We start from the raw sequence: 20048 nt of genomic DNA on the forward strand, positions 1-20048 counted from the left end.
GTGCGGGCGTAATAAGACTGGCTGCTGACGGCGGTAGCGCGGTTCGTGCCCGCGAGCGGCAGCAGCCATGGAAGCCCCTCTACCATGGCACTCTCCTGCAACTCCTCCAAGCGAGCAAGCCAGCCATCCGTGCCGACTCGCCTGCCTACCAAGCCTCAGAGTGGGCCCCGGCACCCGGACTTCCATCCTCGATCCAAATGGTCGCTTTGCTTTCCGTCCTTTTGCGCGAATCACGCGAGCCCTTGGGGCCCATGCCTCGCTTCGGGGGCCCACACGAAAGGGGTCCCCACGTGCTGGATTTTGCCCCCCGGCTGGACGGTCGATAAAGAAGTTTAAAATGCCGTATCTGCCTCCGTGTAACGATGCTGGGTGACTCCGGGCGTACAGGATAAATACAGGGCCGCGGTGTTGTGCCGAGCTTATTGAAAGGTAAGTAAAGATAATCTTAACGCGCGCTTTAAGGTACGAGCTAAACGATCCTCTCGAACACGCGTATTCCTTTTTACTGCGAGAACGGTGGGCCAAGTTTCTTCAGCTCCCGCAGAAGGGCCGGCTTCGTGACCAGCGACTTCTCCAGCGACTCGACCAGCACCTGTGTCTGATTGTACGGCGAGAACGGCATGCCCTCCAAGTTGTAAATGTACACTGTACCTTCCACGTCCGCGGCCACTAGCTGGTGGCCGTCGGACGTGAAGTCCGCCATGACGAATCTGGCGTTGCTAGGCGATACAGTGACAGACATGGACATGTAGGTTTTCCTTCTAATGTCCCAAATGCAGATCTCGTTGCTGACGACGCTGACGATGATCGTCGAGTGTGTGGGGCACCAGGCGGCGTACCGAACGCAGGCCATCGTCGTGGACAGGGTGATCAGCGGCTCCTTGATCCCTTCCGCCCAGATCCGCGTGTACCAGTCGGCGCCGCACGTTAGAAAGATCTTCGGGCAGAACGGGGAGAACATCATCGAGTAGACTGGCCCGTCGTGCGCCAGGAAGCTCTCGATATGTTGGTACAGATAATTCGTCGAGCATTTGTAGATACAGCCCTCGTCGGAACCGACGAAGTAAAGGGTGGTGGAAGTGGGATGCCTGCGAAGCACCAGCGCCCCGGGGCTTCGGTTGATCGATATATCGTAATCCTTACAGTGGAAAGTTCTGCTGACTCCTGGGAGGGTGCCCTCTATCCTGAAGATCTTCATGATCGTGGTCGCTTGAAAGTCCTCCACGTACCGGTAGCAGTACATGTTCCCGTCCTGATCGCAGGTGTAAATTTGCTCCTGGTAGTCGAACTGTTCGTCACCCGCCCACCATTGAACCTGCCATTGCGGCGAACACGAGGGAGACGTGACGCTCTGGCTTCGCCTTATCACGTTCACGTCCAGGCTGCTCACGTCGATCACCTTCAGCTGGCCGCCGTAGAAACCCACCGCCAGCAGATTCGGCCGATCGCGACTCCAGTCTATGTCGGACACCGGGCTATCGAAAATGTACGAACGGCCTGGTACACCGGGATTCTTCGCGGACCAGATTACCACCAGGCCATTCTTTACATCCGAGTTCGCTTGCGCGCCGTATCCCACGGCCAGGATGCTCTTGTTTACGTGGTTCCAGCGAAAGCTAGACACGGGTCTGCCCTTGCACGTCTCGGAGGTATGGATCCATAAGAGATCCAGGCTGTAGGTGAACTCTAGGTCCAGGCTGCACGGGTCCTGCTTGATCAGACCAGTGAAACGTTTCTGCGCGTGGATGAAAATGTTGTTCGATATTATACGCTCCATCACGCTCACAGCGGTCGCGAAATTAGGGTGCCGGAATATGTAGGTCAACTCTTCCTCGGGAGTTCTCTGTATCGTGTAGGACTCGGTCTTTGGCAGCTTCGACTTCAGTTCCTGCTCTTTCAAAAATTCAACTCTATCAGATCCTGCACGGCTGTGTTATAGAAAGAGATCGGTACTATCATTCGTTCAAGTTCAAGATAGAGCGGATCTGTTCCACGCGCTCAGATTCCCACTGGTCCGATGTGTCGGTACACCGTTCTGGTCAAGACTGTATTCGCGCGATTCTGTTTACCTCCACCCTATCCTTAACTTGAACGAACAATATAGAATAGTACGAACTGAGGATTGCTCAGACCTCCGTCTGCAACATTTTCTGCATAGACTCCTTCGTATGCACGATAAGTAGTTCATTCCATTCGGTCATCAATTCCGGCGCAGCGTAAGTATCGTGCATGACCCAATTATTAACGAACATGCCCGTGTTTTTACGTTTCACTCTACCAGCGTGTGTCCCCCGCGACTTCATCAACGGCTGTATGGTCTGCGTCTCAGCCTCCACTAGCTTCCTGACCGACCCGGGCCCGACGGTTTTGTACTCGTAAGTTTCGTTCTCTTTCTTGATCGCCAGGCCCTCTGACTCCCGTAAATCGCCGGTGCGCGGCTGCATTTCGAATATGAAGAAGGTTCCCGTCTCCCTCAGGGTGAGCGTCACCGTTTCCGGTCGGGTGAGGAATATATTCGGATCGATACTGGACAGACGGGATATGATTAGGATTGCGTAAGTATCATTCGATGCAATCGCGCCGGCGATGCAGTTAACAAGTATGGTAAATATAAATCGACGATACATATTCGTTAAGTTAAAAGATTGTTACGGCATTTGCTAAATTGAGAATCTCGATCGGAGGCCCGTTCTCAAATTACCTAGGCAGGTAAAATTGAGAGGGAGCTCTGTCCTTGTCGCGGTCGTCCAGTTCCTCCAGTTCGTCGGTTTGAGTAGAAAATAAGCTCTCGAAGTGCGCCTCGTCCACAGTTGTAGAGCTAGCGGGTATCGAGGACGTCCTAATAAGCGTGGACGAAATTCCCCTCATACTGCTCGCGCCAGAAGCTGAAGGCAACAGTTGCATAGCACTGGCGGTCTGGGACAGTGCCATCGCCTCGAACGCAGTCATCTGACGTTCGTCGATCGAGCTATATGTTGGGTGGGTCAGTAACTTTGGCGTGAGGTCAATATCACCGTCTATCACGCGAATTGCCTGCCGTTGTTGCAGCAGAATTGAGGTTAGGTTCTTGCCGGCAAGCTTACGCTGCTTCCCTATACCGCTGAGCTTTAATCTCGAGGACATCGGGCTCTCGAATCTGCTGCTTTGGGCTCTCGAAAGAGTCCTGCTTGGAGAATCTGCTCCGTCTGCTTTCATTCTAAAAAAAATTGTACCACTTACGTACTATCTGCTGAAAGGCTTTGAGATTTAACGCGAGGTTGTGCTATCGGTACCTGGTGCGTTATCAGTGCCTCTCGGAGTGTACAAGTAACGATACTTTCTACTCTTTATTCAAAATGAAATATTCATTAGCAGAAACTGTTGAGGTATATAAAGCGTCATTATCCTAAGCGCTTGTAGTTCATCTCAAACAACAGTGTTATCTTTAACTCCATGGTGATGGAGAAATCAATTTCGAAATCACCGCAGATTCATCAATTCTACTCTGCAATCCTATTAAAAGATATTCGTAAACGTACAATGATCGACTAAGTAACAGCAAAAATAACTCGCCAAACGTTCCTTAAATTCCTCGTGCGTAAATACTTGAATCTTCTTAAATCCGTTACCATCGCAATAGAAAGCTCGATATTTGCGCTGCATAGAACTATGTAAATAAACGTTGCGTTACGCTCTGTTAATCATGCAAAATTCAAAATAGTTGGAAAATTCGTTCCGGGTACCAAATGGCGACCTCGGCTGAGGCAACCAAGAACTAGCTTCAATCGTGTCCCACGAACAGCCGATAAAATATAAAACTGCCCGACGATCAGTACAGCGTTAATCAAGTGGTGGTTTTAACTGGTCGTATTAGAATCGCAGTAGGGCGATCGTAGCAACAGCCGTGGATGAGTTTCGCATAAATAATACGCGAAAGTGTGCAAAGTTCGCGCGAGCGTACGCTAGCGATAAGATTTCAGTGGATAAGCGTTACATTCCGAGGTCGATTCTCCTACGTGTTATTTCGAACATCCGTTTCGCGAGGAATCATGAAAATCATCTGATGGCACTTGCGCAATTGCGACGGTGGTGTAAGTGATACGTCAGGATCATCTTTTGGGACGGGTGTCAGAGTTTACAGCGAACAGAAGGACAGGGGGGCCTGGTAGTCGAAAGGCTGAAGTAAGTGGCATGAATTGTGTCAGCAATGGCAGACCCTTCTCTATTCGTATTTTGACGCGACCTTTGCCTGCCAAACATCATCTAATGAACTTCGATCACGATTCAATTTTTCGCTGATATCTTGTTTAAACGAACTGTTCCGTACGTGACAGATCGCCCCATCGATAGCTTCCTCCGAGGGGACCTCGCACGAAACGTATTGAATGCTATTTTTTTTTTTTACCATTATCGTTACTCCTACGTTTTTTCCATTTTTTTTTCTCCCGGGCACATGACTTCCGATCATGTTCGTGAATGCATAATGCGTCAGAAAATGGAACGGACGCGAGGGCGACGATATTAAACAATTGTGAATACAAATTGCGTATTCCTTCCGATTGTACGCAGTTTTAACCTTTACCATTCCCTGCCGTCTACGTTTCATAGCTGCCGTTTGCACCAGCTGCTTTACGGGGACTGTCATATTGTTCCCCTAAATTGATTTTTCTTGTTATGATAATTCGCGATTTCGTCGGTATCAAGAGATAACTCTAGATACATTATCGATTACGCTTGATTATTATTACTGCCAGGCATAAAAATAGAAAATTCATAATGCTGTTATTCTCGCGTTACGGAGATTCTGTTTGCTGTTCTTTAATAGAAAAATCATTACGTGTTCGTGATTAGGGTCTCGTGTGGTCTTTTAGGAGGTAACAGTGTTTAATCCATTTTTGAAGAAAGTTGTCCATCATGAGCACCACAGGGGAACAGGCTGGACCGTCGAAACCGTGGGACTCCACGACCGATGAAAAGGAGAAGGATACTCGAACTTTTGAATGTAACATTTGTCTTGATACAGCAAAGGATGCAGTTATCAGCATGTGTGGACATCTGTTTTGGTGAGATTATTCTTGGCAAATGATGTACATCCCTAGCGTAGTGTGAAGTAACGTAACTTAATCGCGTATACAGTTGGCCTTGCTTGCACCAATGGCTAGAGACACGTCCAGCCAGAAAAATGTGCCCAGTATGCAAGGCAGCGATCAGCAAAGACAAAGTGATTCCACTGTACGGACGTGGAGCTACAAGGCACGAGGACCCAAGGTAGACTTTGTTCTCGCCAGTGCAGTGCATTCTCGTGTCATTGTACACCGAACATTACATTCTACTTCATTTCAGGAATAACATCCCACCCCGTCCTGCTGGCCAGAGAACAGAGCAAGAAAACAATATGGGATTTTCCAGTTTCGGATTTGGAGATGGCTCTTACATGTCGTTTGGCATTGGAACATTTCCATTCGCATTTTTCACGTCGACTTTCAATTCTGGGGAAACACGGCCAAGCGCAGGTAAATGATTCTATACGAACGACTTTCGGTTTCTACTTATAAGAACGCTTTGAACCGAAGTGCTTGTTTCTGCGTAGCCGCTAGGGGAACACCTCAGTACGAAGAGGAGCAATTCCTTTCCAAGGTGTTTCTATGGGTGGCGCTGGTATTCATCTGTTGGCTTCTGATGGCGTAACATTTCTGTTAAACCACACTTCTTGCTCCATATCTTGTAATCCTATCCACTTGTTGGATCGATTCATTACATTTTTATTAATACATCAATCTTTCCCCGTTTGTGTAATCGTTGTTACTCACTGTAGTAACTGCTACACCTGCTTGAATAAACAAACGGGTTTTAGTTGTGTCCTAATGTAGCAACATCTTTACGTGTACAATGTACATACACTTTTATTTTTAATCTTTTCTGATTATATATATATATAAAAAAAAAGATAAATATATATATATTAAAAAAAAGAATAAATTTTGTATCTAAACAGAAGGCTATTAGTATTATTGGCAATGTAATGAACGGATGGTATGTCTTCTTGTATTTATACTTAACTGGACACGCGTATTCAAGCAGGTTGTTTTTGTGGCTTCGGAAATTCTGGAACCTATTCTTATGATATTTATGTATATACATATATATATGTATATGCATATATATAAATATATCACTTCTAGACACGTAAGATATTACACCACGCAAAACATACATAATTGGGTTTCAGTAAAACCCTGATGAACGTAATTTTATTACATTAACACGGACCTACGCAGTGTTTACAAGCTGCTTATATAAACAAATGTATATAATCTAGTTGTTAAATGAAAGTAAACAGATGCAAATGAAATAACGTTACACATATAAACGTAGCTTATTTATTTTCTGCTTTTACGTGCAAAGTAGTTGTGGAAACAGAAGACGGAAAGGTAACTAAGAAACAGTAAATTACTGTCATGTAACTAGAAAGCAAAAAAAAAGTAGACTTCAGTCATTTACAGTTTAAATTGATATTGGAAATCGACATTCCATGTATAGTATTACCGGCTAAATGAAATTTATTGATCCCCCATAAATGAAATGTTTGTAACTGAACGTATTTCTTATAAAAATACATTGCCGATGTTATTCACCAAAAACGATTTGTAATTCCTTTGAAAGCTAGATATTGTAAAGTGCCTTATAAGTTTATTCAGTATATCGCCGCTAGAATAAATTTCAAATAAAAATATATGTATCACTCCTTAATGACAAGCTTTCCATCCCTCTCTAATTACATCCTCGGAAAAGGATCTGCAATATCGAACACAGAAAACGACACAAATACTAAATCAGTGATTTATTCGAGATCATAAGTACAGATACTCAATAATACGGACAATTTGTTTCAAATGCCCTGTAACGATATTCGAAACAAAGATTAATATAATACGTGCTCCGTAATTTTCGTGTTACGATTTGGTGCCTGCTTCTGAACCTTCGTTTGCTTGTACGTTTTCGTATCATTGGCAACGAAAATGCATACATAAATGATTTTTCGTTACAACGAAAAACAAAAGGTATGTATACCTAAAACACTGTGCAGCGCATAAACAAAATGAAGAAGCAGAGAGTACCCTACTACATAAACCTTCGATTTTATCACAAAACGTACGTATATCTCAATCGCTCTCGATATTTTTAAAGGCATTTAAATTATATTTATAACTGTTTTTGAAATTATGAAAATCGGTAAAGGGTTTACAACTAAAACTTCCGAGGCAGCCAGAGCACTCCATAACGATCAATTTCGTCGGATTATGGATCTAGTAGTTGTATCACAGATTGCAGTCCCACTGGGAGATAATACAATGCTCCCTCAACTATGTGACAACGTGTTGCTAAAGGACAGCAACATGTGCATCAAAAGATCCCTAAATTACTCACTATTTTGTGCTTTAAATATACTTTAAGTGTTAGTCATCTAATACAGTACTATGTACATAATGCTCCCTTTTTAATACTTTGCGTGTAGCCAACTTTGGATTCAAAATATGACTATTATACTTAGCGTAATTAATATTAGGTCAGATGCTACTCATTTTGATTTAGAAGAGTTACACTTCTTTCTATCTACATAAAAATGTAAAAAATTATACAGAACAGAACAATGTGGCATCCAAAGTAAAGTAAATCATTCGTTAATAAACACTGTAGACTGATCTCCGAAATTTATAGGTATTTATTCACTTTGATGCTGAAGATACGATTGCTTTCATGCATTATATCTCATCCTTTGCTGGTCTTTTCGCAAAACCGTTAGATAATAATAAATCATTGCATTCCTCCCTGGTCAATCCTGCCAAGTGCAACCTTTTCACTTCCTGAAAAGTTGACAATTTAAAGTTATCTTATAATACATTGAAATAAGTAATTATATTATACCGCATTGTTCTCATCAAAGAGAACAAGTTCTGGAATAGCCCCCTGAATGTGTTTAAATTCAACATCGGCGCTATAGTGTATTGTAAGGATTTATGTAAATGAAATTAGACAATGTAATACAATAATACTATTCCTTACAACGATAAACATTTATACTTTGCTATTACCAAGCATTCTGCCACAATCACACACAAATAACCAGGTATGCGTTACAAAATAAAGGCTTTGCAGAACATACTTCATAATTAGGAATCTTATGTAAGAATAATTATCTGTCATTGATCACAAAGGGGAAGTGTCTTTAAAACCAGCAAGAGAAAACCATCAACTCGTCCGCAAATATTTCCTTAAATAAGCAGAAGCTTTAACAAGTAAATAAACTACGAAAATGTATGATATGTTAATGATTTTATGTTTAAGGATACTATTGAGGAACGTCTTCGTTAATGAATTGTTTTATGGCCGCATGCCGGTTCAGTTGACAACCACCGCAGCTCTGGAAAGATTTCAGTGTCTTAATCTATTGCGATTTACCATAAAAATATGACAAACTACAGCGCAATCACTTATACCAGTTAAAGTAGAATAGTTTAGTTACCTCGACTCTTGCCGATGCATAACGAGTACTCGTTGAAACGACGTTAGAAACTGCAAACGCGAATGCAAGAAAGTAGACGACAGCTGCGGTAGGAGCCATGTTTACGTTGCTAAAGCGGAAGTCGTACTTGAATGCAGGATCTATTCTGCAACAGTATCGCCAAGTACCACTTGTGGTTTCCTTTGCGGGGGAGATTATTTCAGATGTTTAATAATCCTCGAAGAAGTATATTTACCGAGCGGTCGTTTCCAAAAAGCACAGTATTGTCGTGCTTCCAGTTTGAGGAAACTATCGACCCATCCGTTTGATGCAGGGACGTTTGAGACATTTAAGAGGGATATTTGAATAAATATAAAGCGCACTTTCAAGCCATGGATAAACTAGTTTTTAGCGGTTTAATCTTAAAACATACGTCCCTGATTACTTTCTCACGTAAAACTTGGGCTCATCTAGTTCATAATTAATTATTTATTAACAGTAATTGGATATGGTTGCAATTCATTAATGAATCGATGTTGTCGCGAATGCTTATGTTTGTCAATTAATTATGAATTGCGTAGGTAGACTTTGTGTGCTTTTGCAACTGAACCTCTGTTACTTTCCCATGTGAAATTTCCAATTATGTTTTTAATAATTATGTAGTTTTAACAGTATATCGAGACAGCTCGATTCAGTGAAGAGGGAGGGTATATTCAAGCCTATGTAATTTTGTTTACTGGTTTATTGACTTTTCGTCCATGGTTTATAGTTTCTTCTGAGGATATTACAATTCGTTATGCAATCATTTTTAGGCACAAACTTGTTTATTTATTATTGTAAAAAGCATTTTAATTTATATAGTTTACGAATGCAAAAACGTTATAAACACCTAACGGTGGCACTTATGAACTAACTCGTCCCGTTCAATGTATCCAAGCGTATAAAAGTTCATTTATTTATGCATATCTTTGTATTCTGAGCAATTCTGAGTGCCCGAATCTCTTATAAAAGAGACTACAATTATTACTCAATCTCCTTCAACATCAATACTGTCAACCTGTTGGTTTTTAAAGCATATTAAACATTTGGAGCGAATGCATGCGCAGTAAACACGTTTCGCGTGTCTGAAAATGGCGCTCTCTTGTGCGAGTAAGTTATTCTCCTTTATTTTAGTGTTGTTTACTTAGAAATACATAAATCTGTACTGAATTCGTGCTAGTTACGTTCGTGGAACGAGATTAGAAATAATTTGTGTTCCTCAACGAAATTTCTGGTTCATACCGGCTATTTTTTAACGTAACCTAGAATATTTCACATTACCGCCAATACTTACACTCGTAATTATGTATTTTCAGTTTCTAACGAAGTGCCGGAACACCCGGTCGTATCTCCTGTGTCTGGCTCTATATTCGAGAAGCGTTTGATTGAGAAATACGTAACAGAAAATGGGGTAGATCCTATAACTGGAAAGGAATTGACCATAGAGCAACTCATCGATATTAAAAGTATGCTCAATCATTTCTATCCTGCGATGTATTATTACAGGAATTTGTATAAAATTCATGTTTCTACTTTTCCACAGCTACTCCCATAGTTAAGCCCAAACCGCCTAGCGCTACGTCTATCCCAGCTATATTAAAAATTTTACAAGATGAATGGGATGCTGTAATGTTACACTCGTTCACGCTTAGGCAACAACTGCAGACTGCTCGACAAGAACTGTCTCACGCTTTGTACCAGCACGATGCGGCTTGTCGCGTGATCGCTAGATTAACGAAAGAAGTAACAGCAGCCAGAGAAGCTCTGGCTACGTTGAAACCACAGGCTGGAATTGTCCAAGCTACCACCATTCCGCAACCAGTATGTATTACACATAGCATCTTTTCCACGAGTTGCTTCGAGTATACGTAACAATGAATCGTACTTGATTACAGGCGGTTGCTGTGGAAGCTGGCGGTACAGCTGCCCAGCCTATGGAACAAGCTGGCATTACCGAGGATGTGATACAGAAACTTCAGGAAAGGGCCACAGTGCTCACTCAGGAGAGAAAACGTCGCGGACGTTCGGTCCCCGAAGACCTGCTTCCGCAAGATAGTATCCGCGCATTTCAAACACTTGCATCTCATCCTGTAAGATTGTTTCTATTAGTTTGCATTGGAAACTGATGAATGCTTTATTACACTCGATATCTGTTTCAGGGTCTCCATTCTGCCAGTGTGCCTGGTATACTCGCACTCGACATACACAGTGCGGACACTAGCAAGATCCTCACTGGTGGAGCTGATAAGAATGCTACAGTATTCAACAAAGACACGGAGCAAGTTGTTGCGATATTGAAAGGACACACCAAGAAGGTATAAATTGCCGACATTCTTAGCGAATACGTAAAACATCCTGATCTTTACCAATTCTACGATGTTGTGCAGGTCACTCGAGTAATTTATCACCCGGATGAAGATATAGTAATGACCGCGTCACCGGATACTACGATACGCGTATGGAACGTAGCAACTAGTCAAACAACGTTGTTATTGATAGCTCACGATGCTCCAGTTACTGGACTCTCTTTGCATCCAACTGGCGATTATTTACTAAGTTCATCGTTAGATCAACACTGGGCATTCTCGGATATACGTACTGGTAGATTACTGACAAAGGTACGTCGGGTAAATAGTGTCAACGGACTTCAGTCGATATCTAAAATCTATTTAACGTATTTTCTGCGCACGATTTGATTGTAGGTTGCAGGACAAGCGGGTCAACCTTTGACAACAGCTCAGTTCCATCCGGACGGATTGATTTTTGGTACCGGTACCGCGGATTCTCAGGTGAAGATTTGGGATCTGAAGGAGCAATCGAATGTAGCCAACTTCCCGGGCCACTCGGGGCCGATCACGGCGATTAGCTTCTCCGAGAACGGTTATTATTTAGCTACCGCTGCGGAGGATTCCTGCGTAAAGCTTTGGGATTTGCGTAAATTGAAGAACTTCAAGACACTTCAATTGGAAGAATCGTATGAAGTGAAAGATATTTGCTTTGATCAAAGCGGAACGTATTTGGCGGTGGCTGGAACGGACGTGAGGTGAGAATTTGATACCACTTGATACTTTCGATATTCGTTGCGCGAGAAACAGTCTTTTTTAATCTTCACTTGATTTATTTTCAGGGTGTACTTGTGCAAACAGTGGCAAGAACTGAAAGTGCTGAATGATCACACAGCGGCCGCGACCGGTGTTCGTTTCGGAAAGCATGCACAGTATATAGCTTCTACTAGTATGGACAGGACATTAAAACTTTACGGACTACCTTGAATACTTAATAACAGAAGCACATTAATTTAAGAACAATTTAAATTAGAACTTATAGCATAAGTTGATTACAAAAAACAATGACAAATACTTTTAGCGGAACGGTTATTCTATTCAAATTTCGTAAGTTACACTTTCAAATTTTTCGAAAGAATTTTTAGAAAAGAAAGATATGAGCAATTGATCTAATAGGGAATGGATTGCAACGACTTTTCTGTAGATACTTGTTAAGCTATATCATAGGGACAGAATTATATTTGCGACTATTAATATCGTTTTTAGGCCAACTGTTTCGGTTGAAGAATCGATGGTCATCCACTTAATCCTTAAACCGAAAATCGCGACTGAAAGCTATCCAACTATGTCTTGTACTAATATTTTATACAATTTCAAAAGTTCTGCTTAAATCTCGAACTCCTACAGAAAGAAAGGAATGTTACTGCGTTCGTTCTGCGCGTGGCGAAGATAAGAAGCTTAAGAGTATTCGTGTCGTTGATTGTTAAATGAATTCGTTTCCAATACCTTGCGAAACAAAGTACAAATATCAAATAGCAGTACATGGTATGATAAAATCAACATTTATATAGGCAATTATTTTTATGAACGAACCAAGTGTATTATACAAAGTTTCTTAACTGTCGTGTAGTTACTCAGAATATCTTTTAAACCAATGAAAATACAATTTCGAGTGTATTGTTTCGAGTAGATTGAGCGAAATAGATGTTATTCTAAAACTCTTTTAGTCCCGTAACCCGCCAAACGATCTCAAAAAAACTGAGTATCGGAACAAACCATAAACTAACGAGCGTTTCGAGAAATCAAATTGTGGGGAAAATGAAGCGACGAACGGTATCGCACAGTTCGATAATTTACTTCCCCGATTTCATGGCGCCACTGGTCACGTGCTTTTTAACCTAACCTAATATCCTTTGTCCTCAATATTCATCCTCGAATGAAATTAATAACAATGGCCGTCGCAGTTGGCTGTCATTCGGCGGTACAAACAGATAATGCGAGAGTGAGAAACGTGTGGCGTGTGGCAATCACCGCCGATCGGTCCGAGTGATTGTTTTTTACCGAATGAGATCAACGTGACGTATATACTGCTGCGAAGGATGATTTTCTAGTGGGTGGCTGAATCGTGGTGTCAACTGCTAGTAACCACGGATGACCAGCTGACAATGTTTTGCCATTAGCATAATTTAGTGGTTAGTAGCGGCCGTTCGCGGTAAATCCAGGATGTTTAAAGCTGGGGAGTCGTCAAGGGACAGCTTCCTGCAGCAAACGAAGGCCGCTAGGGAGGAAAGGGCCCACGAGAAAGACAGAGAGGCTGCTGCCACCTTAATTCAGGCTTATTGTAGAAGATGGTTGACCCATAAAAGAATATTGTGAGTCCTCTGTTTGTTAAATCATACTCACCACCTCTCCTCTCCCCCTCGCCGCGATTCCACGGCTCTCCAACGGGAAGCTTACGCAGTATTTCTATCACGAATCAATCGTCGATATTATTTATTTACACGCTCGGCAATCTTCCGTCGGTGTCGGTGAATTACCTCGAGCGTGTATATATTCTCTCACTGCGATTTATTCGACCCGTATCGGAGCACGTTGGCGTGTCTGTATTTGCACTGGTAGATTGTGGATAAAATAATCGAAGGAGGGGTATGATTTTCAGAGAGGACTTTGACATAAATTTTCTCAACGATGGTCGCACAGAGACGAATCTACAGCTGAAAACTGCTCTGTACATGTACAAGATTATTTTCAAATTTCTGCTTGTATATAAGAAAGAGAGGGATCAAGAAAGAATAGAAAAATTATGTAGGTATGTGCAGACAGGAGCAGATTACGCGAATGATATCCGCATGGATACGAAGTAGTGGGGAGACTGCGAGATCATTCTAATGGACCTTGAACATTTTAGATATTTAGTATTGACTCTTGATTCGGAGTCTCCCGAAACTTCATACGTAGGACTCTTATTAAACAAAGACCATTACATATCATGGATATTGCAAATGAAGAGATTGCTACTGTATTGCCTGACTGGCTTGGATAATCTTAAACCAGAGATAGTGGCTGACCATAAATCCATCCATTTGAGATTACACACGTTAGTTAGCTTTACGTCCCCAGGAACATGGGCGATTCAGAAAGTAGAGGGAATGGACAAGCTAAGAACCGGTATGAATCGGCTTTGCGCGAATATAATGGGCCACCTAGTCAACAATGGGTTCTATCCCATTATGCAGGTGATTATCCTATTAGCATTGATTCTTCGGTTATTTAACATGCTTTTCTCTGGGTAGTAATTTAATCGTTCGTAGGAAGAAGCCAATACTTTGATTGTCATTCGTCTTTTCTTTTTAGGCTTTCCTGATAAAGGGATTGGGTAGAGTGGACATTGCTTTGAAACCTATAGCTCTGTCAGCAGCGGTCACGTTGGCGATGAGGCCATTAATCTCTTCTCAAATGTCAGACAATTTGGTATCCCTGTTTTTAATCAACATTTTTAGCGTACCTGCGCTGGTCCATCATCTGAATAATATATCATCAGTGGTATGTTAGAAGAATAATACCCTAACTTAAGCTTCGCTTTAAATCGTGCAATAACTTGTATATTTCTAGTGTATTTCATCATTTATTACATACAACTTGTTTGCACGAAGCCTGGAATTGTTGAATTTGGAGCAAAATTTGAGAATAGTTTTTAACGCTTTAGAAGGTAGCTATGCGCTGTGCTTATTAGCCAACTTAATACAACTGGCTAATATCGAAAGGGAGGAAGTATTGAAAGAGTTATATTTTCCTTCTTTTACGGTAAAGATCTATTCCGAGAATATGTAAATGTTTTATGTAGCTTACGAGATGAACTACAACTTTTCATAAAACTTTGTAGTTTGTGGTGACGAAAATGTTGGAGGCGTGTCAACAATACGTAGTCGCGAAACAAAGTAATTTAACGCATTGGCACCCCATCCTCGGTTGGCTTGCGCAGAAGGTTGATACACCTTTACAAGAATCTATACCATACGTAAAGTCGCAATTAGCATGTCTGTGGACAGAAAGGATAGTTACACAATTAATTGGTAAAAATCCATATATTTCGCGTGTCCCGCGGTACTTCCTTTGAAATCGAAATAAACCTGTAATCTTTCATTAGGTCAACCGTTGACAGAACTTATCGAGAAAGAGATACCTTCGCCGATCGAGCAACAGAGTACATCTGTCGGCACTAACATCTTTCGAAGGGCGTTCTTGGAAGCACGTACAAATAGGAATAATAACACGAAAAATTATAGAAAATTAGGGAGCCCGGAGACTACCAGGATAGCTCTGATTTGTTCCCTTTATCAAATTGCTTTACATACACTTACAGAGATGAAGATGGAGATATTAACTGGTACGTACGCTCGCAAGTAATTCCGATAGCGTATTACTAAACATGCGTGTATTTATGTTGTGCCAGGTTTGTGCTATCAAGATAAGATTTTGTACCACATGTATTTATTCCTGGGAACATTGGGTCCACATTGCGGGCTGAAAGCATTTCTAGACCATTTAGCTGCCAATACAAAGTGTACAGCGCCCGAATTTCAAATGTTGATATTATTTTCTGATTGTATGACACATTATGTAACGTTAGTATATTAAAACCTATTGAAACAGCCGTACGGAATTGCCGTTACCATCATTGCTCCTTTTGTTTTTCAGAATCTTAGATGATATGGAAATGTACGAACAGCAAGATCCATTCAAGCTGAACGATTTCGTAACGATATCGTATTTTTTAAATCAATTTTTGTACAAGGCAGTTCTGAATAACTTGTTTGGTGCGTATTACAGTCTCTGCACCATGCTCCTTTACATTATGTTTAAACTCGTCTCTATGTGCCCTGTGTGTATTCATAAATAATAAGCAGATTAGCTATGTACTAAAGTTTTAGATGTTCCAGACGTGAAGTCGGTTCCTAATAATCCTTTGTTCACTTCTCTTCACACACTTTTAATGGCGATCTATCGGCGGGACTGCAGGCGGACGTTTTGCCCCGATGGGCACTGGCTGGCAAAGTTAAGTGTTTAAAATTAATTGCTTTTCAGTTGGTATTACGTGATTTTAAAATTGAGACACTATCACAACAGGAAGTTCGAGTGTCAGGTTTCCTGGCAGACTTGGAAAAAGGTAGACGCGGCGCTGCCCTTCTCCTTTCGAAAATGCCTCACGTTATTCCTCATTCGGAGCGGGTGGTACTGTTCCGTAAGCACGTGGTGAATGAGAAAGCTGTATTGGGCCTGACTGAGAGCGCTTGCAACAGTACGCCGACAACGCTCATTGTCGTTCACAGGTATTTCTGTTTATTGTCGCTCAAACGTTCTCGACGCTTGAAGACGTACGAAATAAGCATACGAGTACTATTCGCAGAACACGCATAGTAGAGGATGGATATCGTCAACTTGCAATGTTACCTTCTCAGGCGCTTAAAGGTGTGATCAGGGTTCGTTTCGTAAACGAGCAGGGCTTAGCCGAAGCCGGTATCGATCAAGATGGGGTATTTAAAGAGTTTTTAGAGGAGACAATAAAGAAAGTTTTCGATCCATCTTTGAATCTGTTTAAAGCTACCAGTGAAAATCGACTTTATCCATCTCCCACATCCTCCATGCAGGATAATCACTTACAACTGTTTGAATTTGTTGGCCGCATGCTGGGTAAAGCGGTGTACGAAGTAAGCAATGAAGCCAGAAACGTCTCGGTACCGCTTTGTCGACTGATTACTCACGAACCATATTTTTCAGGGTATCGTTGTAGACGTGCCCTTTGCGTCCTTCTTTGTCTCCCAATTCTCTGGGCAAACCGGAGGAGCATTGTACAGCTGGTTGGACGAATTGGCTTCTCTCGATCGAGACCTATATCGGAGTCTTACCCTTGTGAAACATTACAAAAGCGACGTTAGGCAATTAGAATTGACTTTCTCCCTTGACGAAGACGTTTTAGGGAAACTAGTTACGCACGAGTTGGTCCCTGGAGGTCGAGCGGTGCCGGTCACCAACGAGAATAAAATTAATTATATACACTTGATGGCCCACTTCAGAATGCGTATGCAAATCAAAGATCAGACGGCTGCTTTTATCAAGGGATTCCGTTCTATAATTAATCCCGAGTGGTTGGCGTTGTTTTCAACTCCAGAAGTAAGATAACAAATTAATTCGGATCACATTCGGCTATTGCGCAGAGCAATTGCCTTTAAACTGTTTCTGTATTCAGTTGCAGAGATTAATTTCGGGCGATAACGTTCCATTAGACTTACGAGATTTACGAAGGCACACGCAGTATTATGGTGGTTTCCACGACAGTCATCGCGTAGTATGCTGGTTATGGGATATATTAGAGAAAGATTTTTCAGAGGAAGAAAGAGCCTTATTCCTGAAGGTACGTGCCCCGATATTACCATTGGAAAGCAGTTACAATCGCCGTTTCTACATCTCGTCTGTTCCGTAGTTTGTTACAAGTTGCTCAAAATCACCTCTGTTGGGTTTCGCACACTTGGAACCTCCGTTCTCGATTCGTTGCGTCGAGGTTGGCGACGACGAGGACACGGGTGATACAATCGGTATGAAAGTACACTTAAATTATCGCATACCTTCTATGTCTTATATCGATTTATATGTGCGCGATCTTTATTTTCTCTTTTCAAATTAGGAAGTGTGATAAGGGGATTCTTTACGATCCGTAAGAAAGATCCGCAGAATCGATTACCCACCTCATCCACGTGTTTCAATCTTCTTAAATTACCGAATTACCAAAAGAAAAGTACATTGCGGGAGAAGCTGCGTTATGCTGTCACTAGTAACACGGGCTTCGAGCTGTCTTAATTTATAGTTGATTTACAGTGAACTGAAACAAATACGTAAGGAAAAATTCCCACAAAGTGATTATTGTGTCTAACGACGCCGTAAACTTTAAAACGAACGAAATGTGTAGCTCTGTACAAAATTCAAAGTGGAACTATTAAAATTAAGTCGAAGGATTCGCACAAATTTTACGGAACATTATACACGCGAAGTTTATCGCTTCCGTTATACTTCGTTGTTATCCGATTTCGATATTAAGAGGCTGTTCTCGACATTCTCGCAAATCAATGTCATCCGGCTCACTTTTAATTCGCGATTAACGCAGAAATGTTGTCATCAGATTCGTTTCGCGTGCGCGTAATAATTCCTATGTAATTATATTGTATGTATGCGTTATTCACCTTCCGGCTCCGTATATAATCGGGGCCGGGTGTCGCGGATCGATTTAAACCCGCGACATCTTACTTTGCTTTTATAGCAACTTCATGGGCTTTCAATTTTAATTCTATGTACACAAATCTCTCGCCAAATGATAGATTACTTACGGCGCGAAAGTACGCCGTACCTCATGAGCTTAATATCGCTGTAATACTTGTGCGCTTGTTAGTTCATAGTACCGTGGATTAATGTTAAACGAACTGAATCAGCAGCAACACACAACGTTGAATGTCCGTGCCCATCGGTGCCCAGTGAATAATCAAAAGAGGGTTCACGAATTTCTAAAATTCTCGGATCACTGGAGAGTCGGGGCTCCATTTTAAGGAGTGCTATTTTCTCAAAATTTTGTACAAACTTTTGAAACGATAATGTATAAAAGAGTAAAAATAATGGTCTGCATGGAAACATGCGCGTGTATAATTATGTCCACGGGCGCCCATGGATTTTACGAAAATCCCTGTGCCGTTTAAAGCCAGTTTATATTCGGATCGAGCATGTTGCGGTGTTTGTTCTCCTACTTGACCGTTTCGAGCCGAATTCTCCTGTAACTACCGTGTCTGTGGTCTTTTATACGTAAACCCGTGAACGCGGAGGTGCGAGAACGGAGCACGAGGACTGTGTTATCTGCAATATAGGGAGGAGGAAACGATATTAGAGCGAAAATTTATTTTTCTTGGGACTCGGGATATCGTCGAAGGAAATTCGGTCAGACCAAAGATAGAAAGCCTATTTAGCGCGAAAAGATGAAAGATTCGAGATGTAGACCTTTTCATATTTTCCTACACGATCGTATTGTAAGTTTTTCAGGCCTGTATTCACACCTTGTACCTATAACGAGTAAGAACGATGTAGAGCGGGCGATTTTAGGAAGTTAGAATACATTTAAGAATGAATTAGGTTTAATCGCGTACCAACTAGTTCGTTAACGTGCACAATGTGATTGCTAGAAAACAAAAGAGGAAAGTTATTTTCGTTGTGTATAGAGAAAGAGAGGGAGAGAGAGAGAGAGAGAGAAAAAGGATGTACGAACACAATAATTTTGGCCTTTGTTACCTTCAGATCAGAAATTTATCGGGTTTGCTACCGTCGTACTGTTAATTGTGAATACATGCCTCGCAAATATCTGTACAAGTGAATGAAACAAAGGAAAGGGAAGAAACCAGATAATACTCTCCTGTATGGGTATACTTATCACTTGAAACGATAAATGTATATGATAAATGTGGATATCGATACAAGCATGGATATATGCAATAAAATGTTAAATAAAACTGTTACGGTTGTAAGATAAGACCGATGGCGTTTCCTTCGCCACGTTCTTCAAAATTCAAACGTTATTCGAATTCGACAGGAACGTAATCCGAATAATTCGTAAAATTGTCACATAAAAACGCTATCGATTTTCTCTTACAACCGTAGCAACAACAAACCACGCTTTGTACATTGCTTGCTTCGTACTTGTGTACCATTTTTTATAAGAGGTGTGAATATTGTTGCGACGCAACGGAAGGAGGAACTATGAATTTGTTAATTTAATACGTTCGACAATGATTCGCAATAATCGTGTAAATATACACGTTTACCTGTACGACGCTATTTCAAAGTCTAGTTTATTACCCTTCACAAACCAAATTCGCTAATCGAGTGGCCAATCGAAGAATTCGATCGTTTAAAATTAGAACATCCTGGCGCCATTATCCGAATTTCAAATTTTTATCCCGACGTTCTATCCTTGAAAAAGTTACATAATCTTGCAAGGAAATAGTAGCCGTTCGTCTATTGGGAGCTGCTAAGCTTAACGATCGATGCAATAAAGGGAGTAATTAACGAAATCCTTGAAAGTAGAATATAAAAGAACGCGCGGATTGCATTTCCGAATAGGTACGCAGGAATGATTGGTGGGGCTGCGCATCGAGCGACCGCGCAGGTCACGTGACCAGCCTTTGTGAGCAGCTGGCGCTGTCGACGGC

General features: G+C 41.7%; 5 protein-coding genes across 13 annotated transcripts; 3 read left to right on the top strand and 2 right to left on the bottom strand.

The window, feature by feature from the left end:
* Positions 1-343: 343 nt before the first annotated feature.
* On the bottom strand, positions 344-3560 carry LOC143372083 (dynein axonemal intermediate chain 4). Its single transcript, XM_076817976.1, has 4 exons — positions 3273-3560; positions 2702-3196; positions 2133-2526; positions 344-1888 (listed from the first exon to the last, which is right to left on the bottom strand). The coding sequence occupies exons 2-4, from the start codon at positions 3193-3195 to the stop codon at positions 503-505; spliced, it is 2274 nt and encodes a 757-aa protein (XP_076674091.1). The 5' UTR covers position 3196; positions 3273-3560; the 3' UTR covers positions 344-502.
* A 239-nt stretch (positions 3561-3799) lies between these two features.
* On the top strand, positions 3800-6729 carry LOC143372105 (E3 ubiquitin-protein ligase RNF185). 5 transcript variants are annotated; one of them, XM_076818025.1, is made up of 5 exons: positions 3800-4161; positions 4831-5042; positions 5116-5247; positions 5323-5492; positions 5570-6729. In XM_076818025.1, the coding sequence occupies exons 2-5, from the start codon at positions 4894-4896 to the stop codon at positions 5665-5667; spliced, it is 549 nt and encodes a 182-aa protein (XP_076674140.1). In that variant the 5' UTR covers positions 3800-4161; positions 4831-4893; the 3' UTR covers positions 5668-6729. The 5 variants fall into 5 exon arrangements, with proteins under 5 accessions (XP_076674140.1, XP_076674141.1, XP_076674142.1 ...); XM_076818026.1 differs by having other exon boundaries at positions 4851-5042; XM_076818027.1 differs by having other exon boundaries at positions 4885-5042.
* A 76-nt stretch (positions 6730-6805) lies between these two features.
* On the bottom strand, positions 6806-8889 carry LOC143372111 (selenoprotein M-like). Of its 2 annotated transcripts, XM_076818037.1 has the most exons (5): positions 8739-8889; positions 8504-8648; positions 8331-8401; positions 7906-7975; positions 6806-7844 (listed from the first exon to the last, which is right to left on the bottom strand). In XM_076818037.1, the coding sequence occupies exons 2-5, from the start codon at positions 8600-8602 to the stop codon at positions 7743-7745; spliced, it is 342 nt and encodes a 113-aa protein (XP_076674152.1). In that variant the 5' UTR covers positions 8603-8648; positions 8739-8889; the 3' UTR covers positions 6806-7742. The 2 variants fall into 2 exon arrangements, with proteins under 2 accessions (XP_076674152.1, XP_076674151.1); XM_076818036.1 differs by having other exon boundaries at positions 8504-8812.
* Positions 8890-9385: 496 nt separating this feature from the next.
* On the top strand, positions 9386-12495 carry Prp19 (pre-mRNA processing factor 19). Its single transcript, XM_076817984.1, has 8 exons — positions 9386-9631; positions 9838-9987; positions 10065-10342; positions 10417-10611; positions 10681-10836; positions 10909-11139; positions 11224-11564; positions 11649-12495. The coding sequence occupies exons 1-8, from the start codon at positions 9613-9615 to the stop codon at positions 11791-11793; spliced, it is 1515 nt and encodes a 504-aa protein (XP_076674099.1). The 5' UTR covers positions 9386-9612; the 3' UTR covers positions 11794-12495.
* A 173-nt stretch (positions 12496-12668) lies between these two features.
* On the top strand, positions 12669-19666 carry LOC143372072 (ubiquitin-protein ligase E3B). Of its 4 annotated transcripts, none has more exons than XM_076817939.1 (16): positions 12669-13178; positions 13466-13615; positions 13715-14042; positions 14161-14349; positions 14419-14610; positions 14690-14879; positions 14954-15193; positions 15260-15431; positions 15505-15623; positions 15732-15866; positions 15938-16136; positions 16214-16514; positions 16585-16977; positions 17054-17218; positions 17288-17399; positions 17489-19666. In XM_076817939.1, exons 1-16 carry the CDS (start codon positions 13030-13032, stop codon positions 17659-17661), a joined length of 3207 nt encoding a protein of 1068 aa, XP_076674054.1. In that variant the 5' UTR covers positions 12669-13029; the 3' UTR covers positions 17662-19666. The 4 variants fall into 4 exon arrangements, with proteins under 4 accessions (XP_076674054.1, XP_076674055.1, XP_076674056.1 ...); XM_076817940.1 differs by having other exon boundaries at positions 12671-13178; positions 15738-15866; XM_076817941.1 differs by having other exon boundaries at positions 12673-13178; positions 15747-15866.
* Positions 19667-20048: the final 382 nt, after the last annotated feature.

The sequence above is a fragment of the Andrena cerasifolii genome, chromosome 8, assembly GCF_050908995.1.
Source record: "Andrena cerasifolii isolate SP2316 chromosome 8, iyAndCera1_principal, whole genome shotgun sequence".
Taxonomy (NCBI): Eukaryota; Metazoa; Arthropoda; class Insecta; order Hymenoptera; family Andrenidae; genus Andrena; species Andrena cerasifolii.

Bases quoted from the DNA above. Each gene is read 5' to 3' on its own strand.
- LOC143372083 (XM_076817976.1), bottom strand. From the start codon at position 3,195: ATGAAAGCAGACGGAGCAGATTCTCCAAGCAGGACTCTTTCGAGAGCC. The intron at 2,527-2,701 runs GTAATTTGAGAA...CCGTCTGTCCAG, and splicing joins TCTCAATTTTACCTGCCTAG to TATCGATCCGAATATATTCC. The intron at 1,889-2,132 runs GTCTGAGCAATC...TTGAAAGAGCAG, and splicing joins AGAAAATGTTGCAGACGGAG to GAACTGAAGTCGAAGCTGCC.
- LOC143372072 (XM_076817939.1), top strand. From the start codon at position 13,030: ATGTTTAAAGCTGGGGAGTCGTCAAGGGACAGCTTCCTGCAGCAAACG. The intron at 14,043-14,160 runs GTGATTATCCTA...TTTTCTTTTTAG, and splicing joins GGTTCTATCCCATTATGCAG to GCTTTCCTGATAAAGGGATT. The intron at 16,978-17,053 runs GTAAGATAACAA...TTCTGTATTCAG, and splicing joins CGTTGTTTTCAACTCCAGAA to TTGCAGAGATTAATTTCGGG.
- Prp19 (XM_076817984.1), top strand. The intron at 9,988-10,064 runs GTATGCTCAATC...ACTTTTCCACAG, and splicing joins GCAACTCATCGATATTAAAA to CTACTCCCATAGTTAAGCCC. The intron at 11,140-11,223 runs GTACGTCGGGTA...ATTTGATTGTAG, and splicing joins CTGGTAGATTACTGACAAAG to GTTGCAGGACAAGCGGGTCA.
- LOC143372111 (XM_076818037.1), bottom strand. From the start codon at position 8,602: ATGGCTCCTACCGCAGCTGTCGTCTACTTTCTTGCATTCGCGTTTGCA. The intron at 7,976-8,330 runs GTATCCTTAAAC...AATACACTATAG, and splicing joins AACGAAGACGTTCCTCAATA to CGCCGATGTTGAATTTAAAC. The intron at 7,845-7,905 runs GTATAATATAAT...TCAACTTTTCAG, and splicing joins TCTTTGATGAGAACAATGCG to GAAGTGAAAAGGTTGCACTT.
- LOC143372105 (XM_076818025.1), top strand. From the start codon at position 4,894: ATGAGCACCACAGGGGAACAGGCTGGACCGTCGAAACCGTGGGACTCC. The intron at 5,248-5,322 runs GTAGACTTTGTT...ACTTCATTTCAG, and splicing joins ACAAGGCACGAGGACCCAAG to GAATAACATCCCACCCCGTC. The intron at 5,493-5,569 runs GTAAATGATTCT...GTTTCTGCGTAG, and splicing joins GGAAACACGGCCAAGCGCAG to CCGCTAGGGGAACACCTCAG.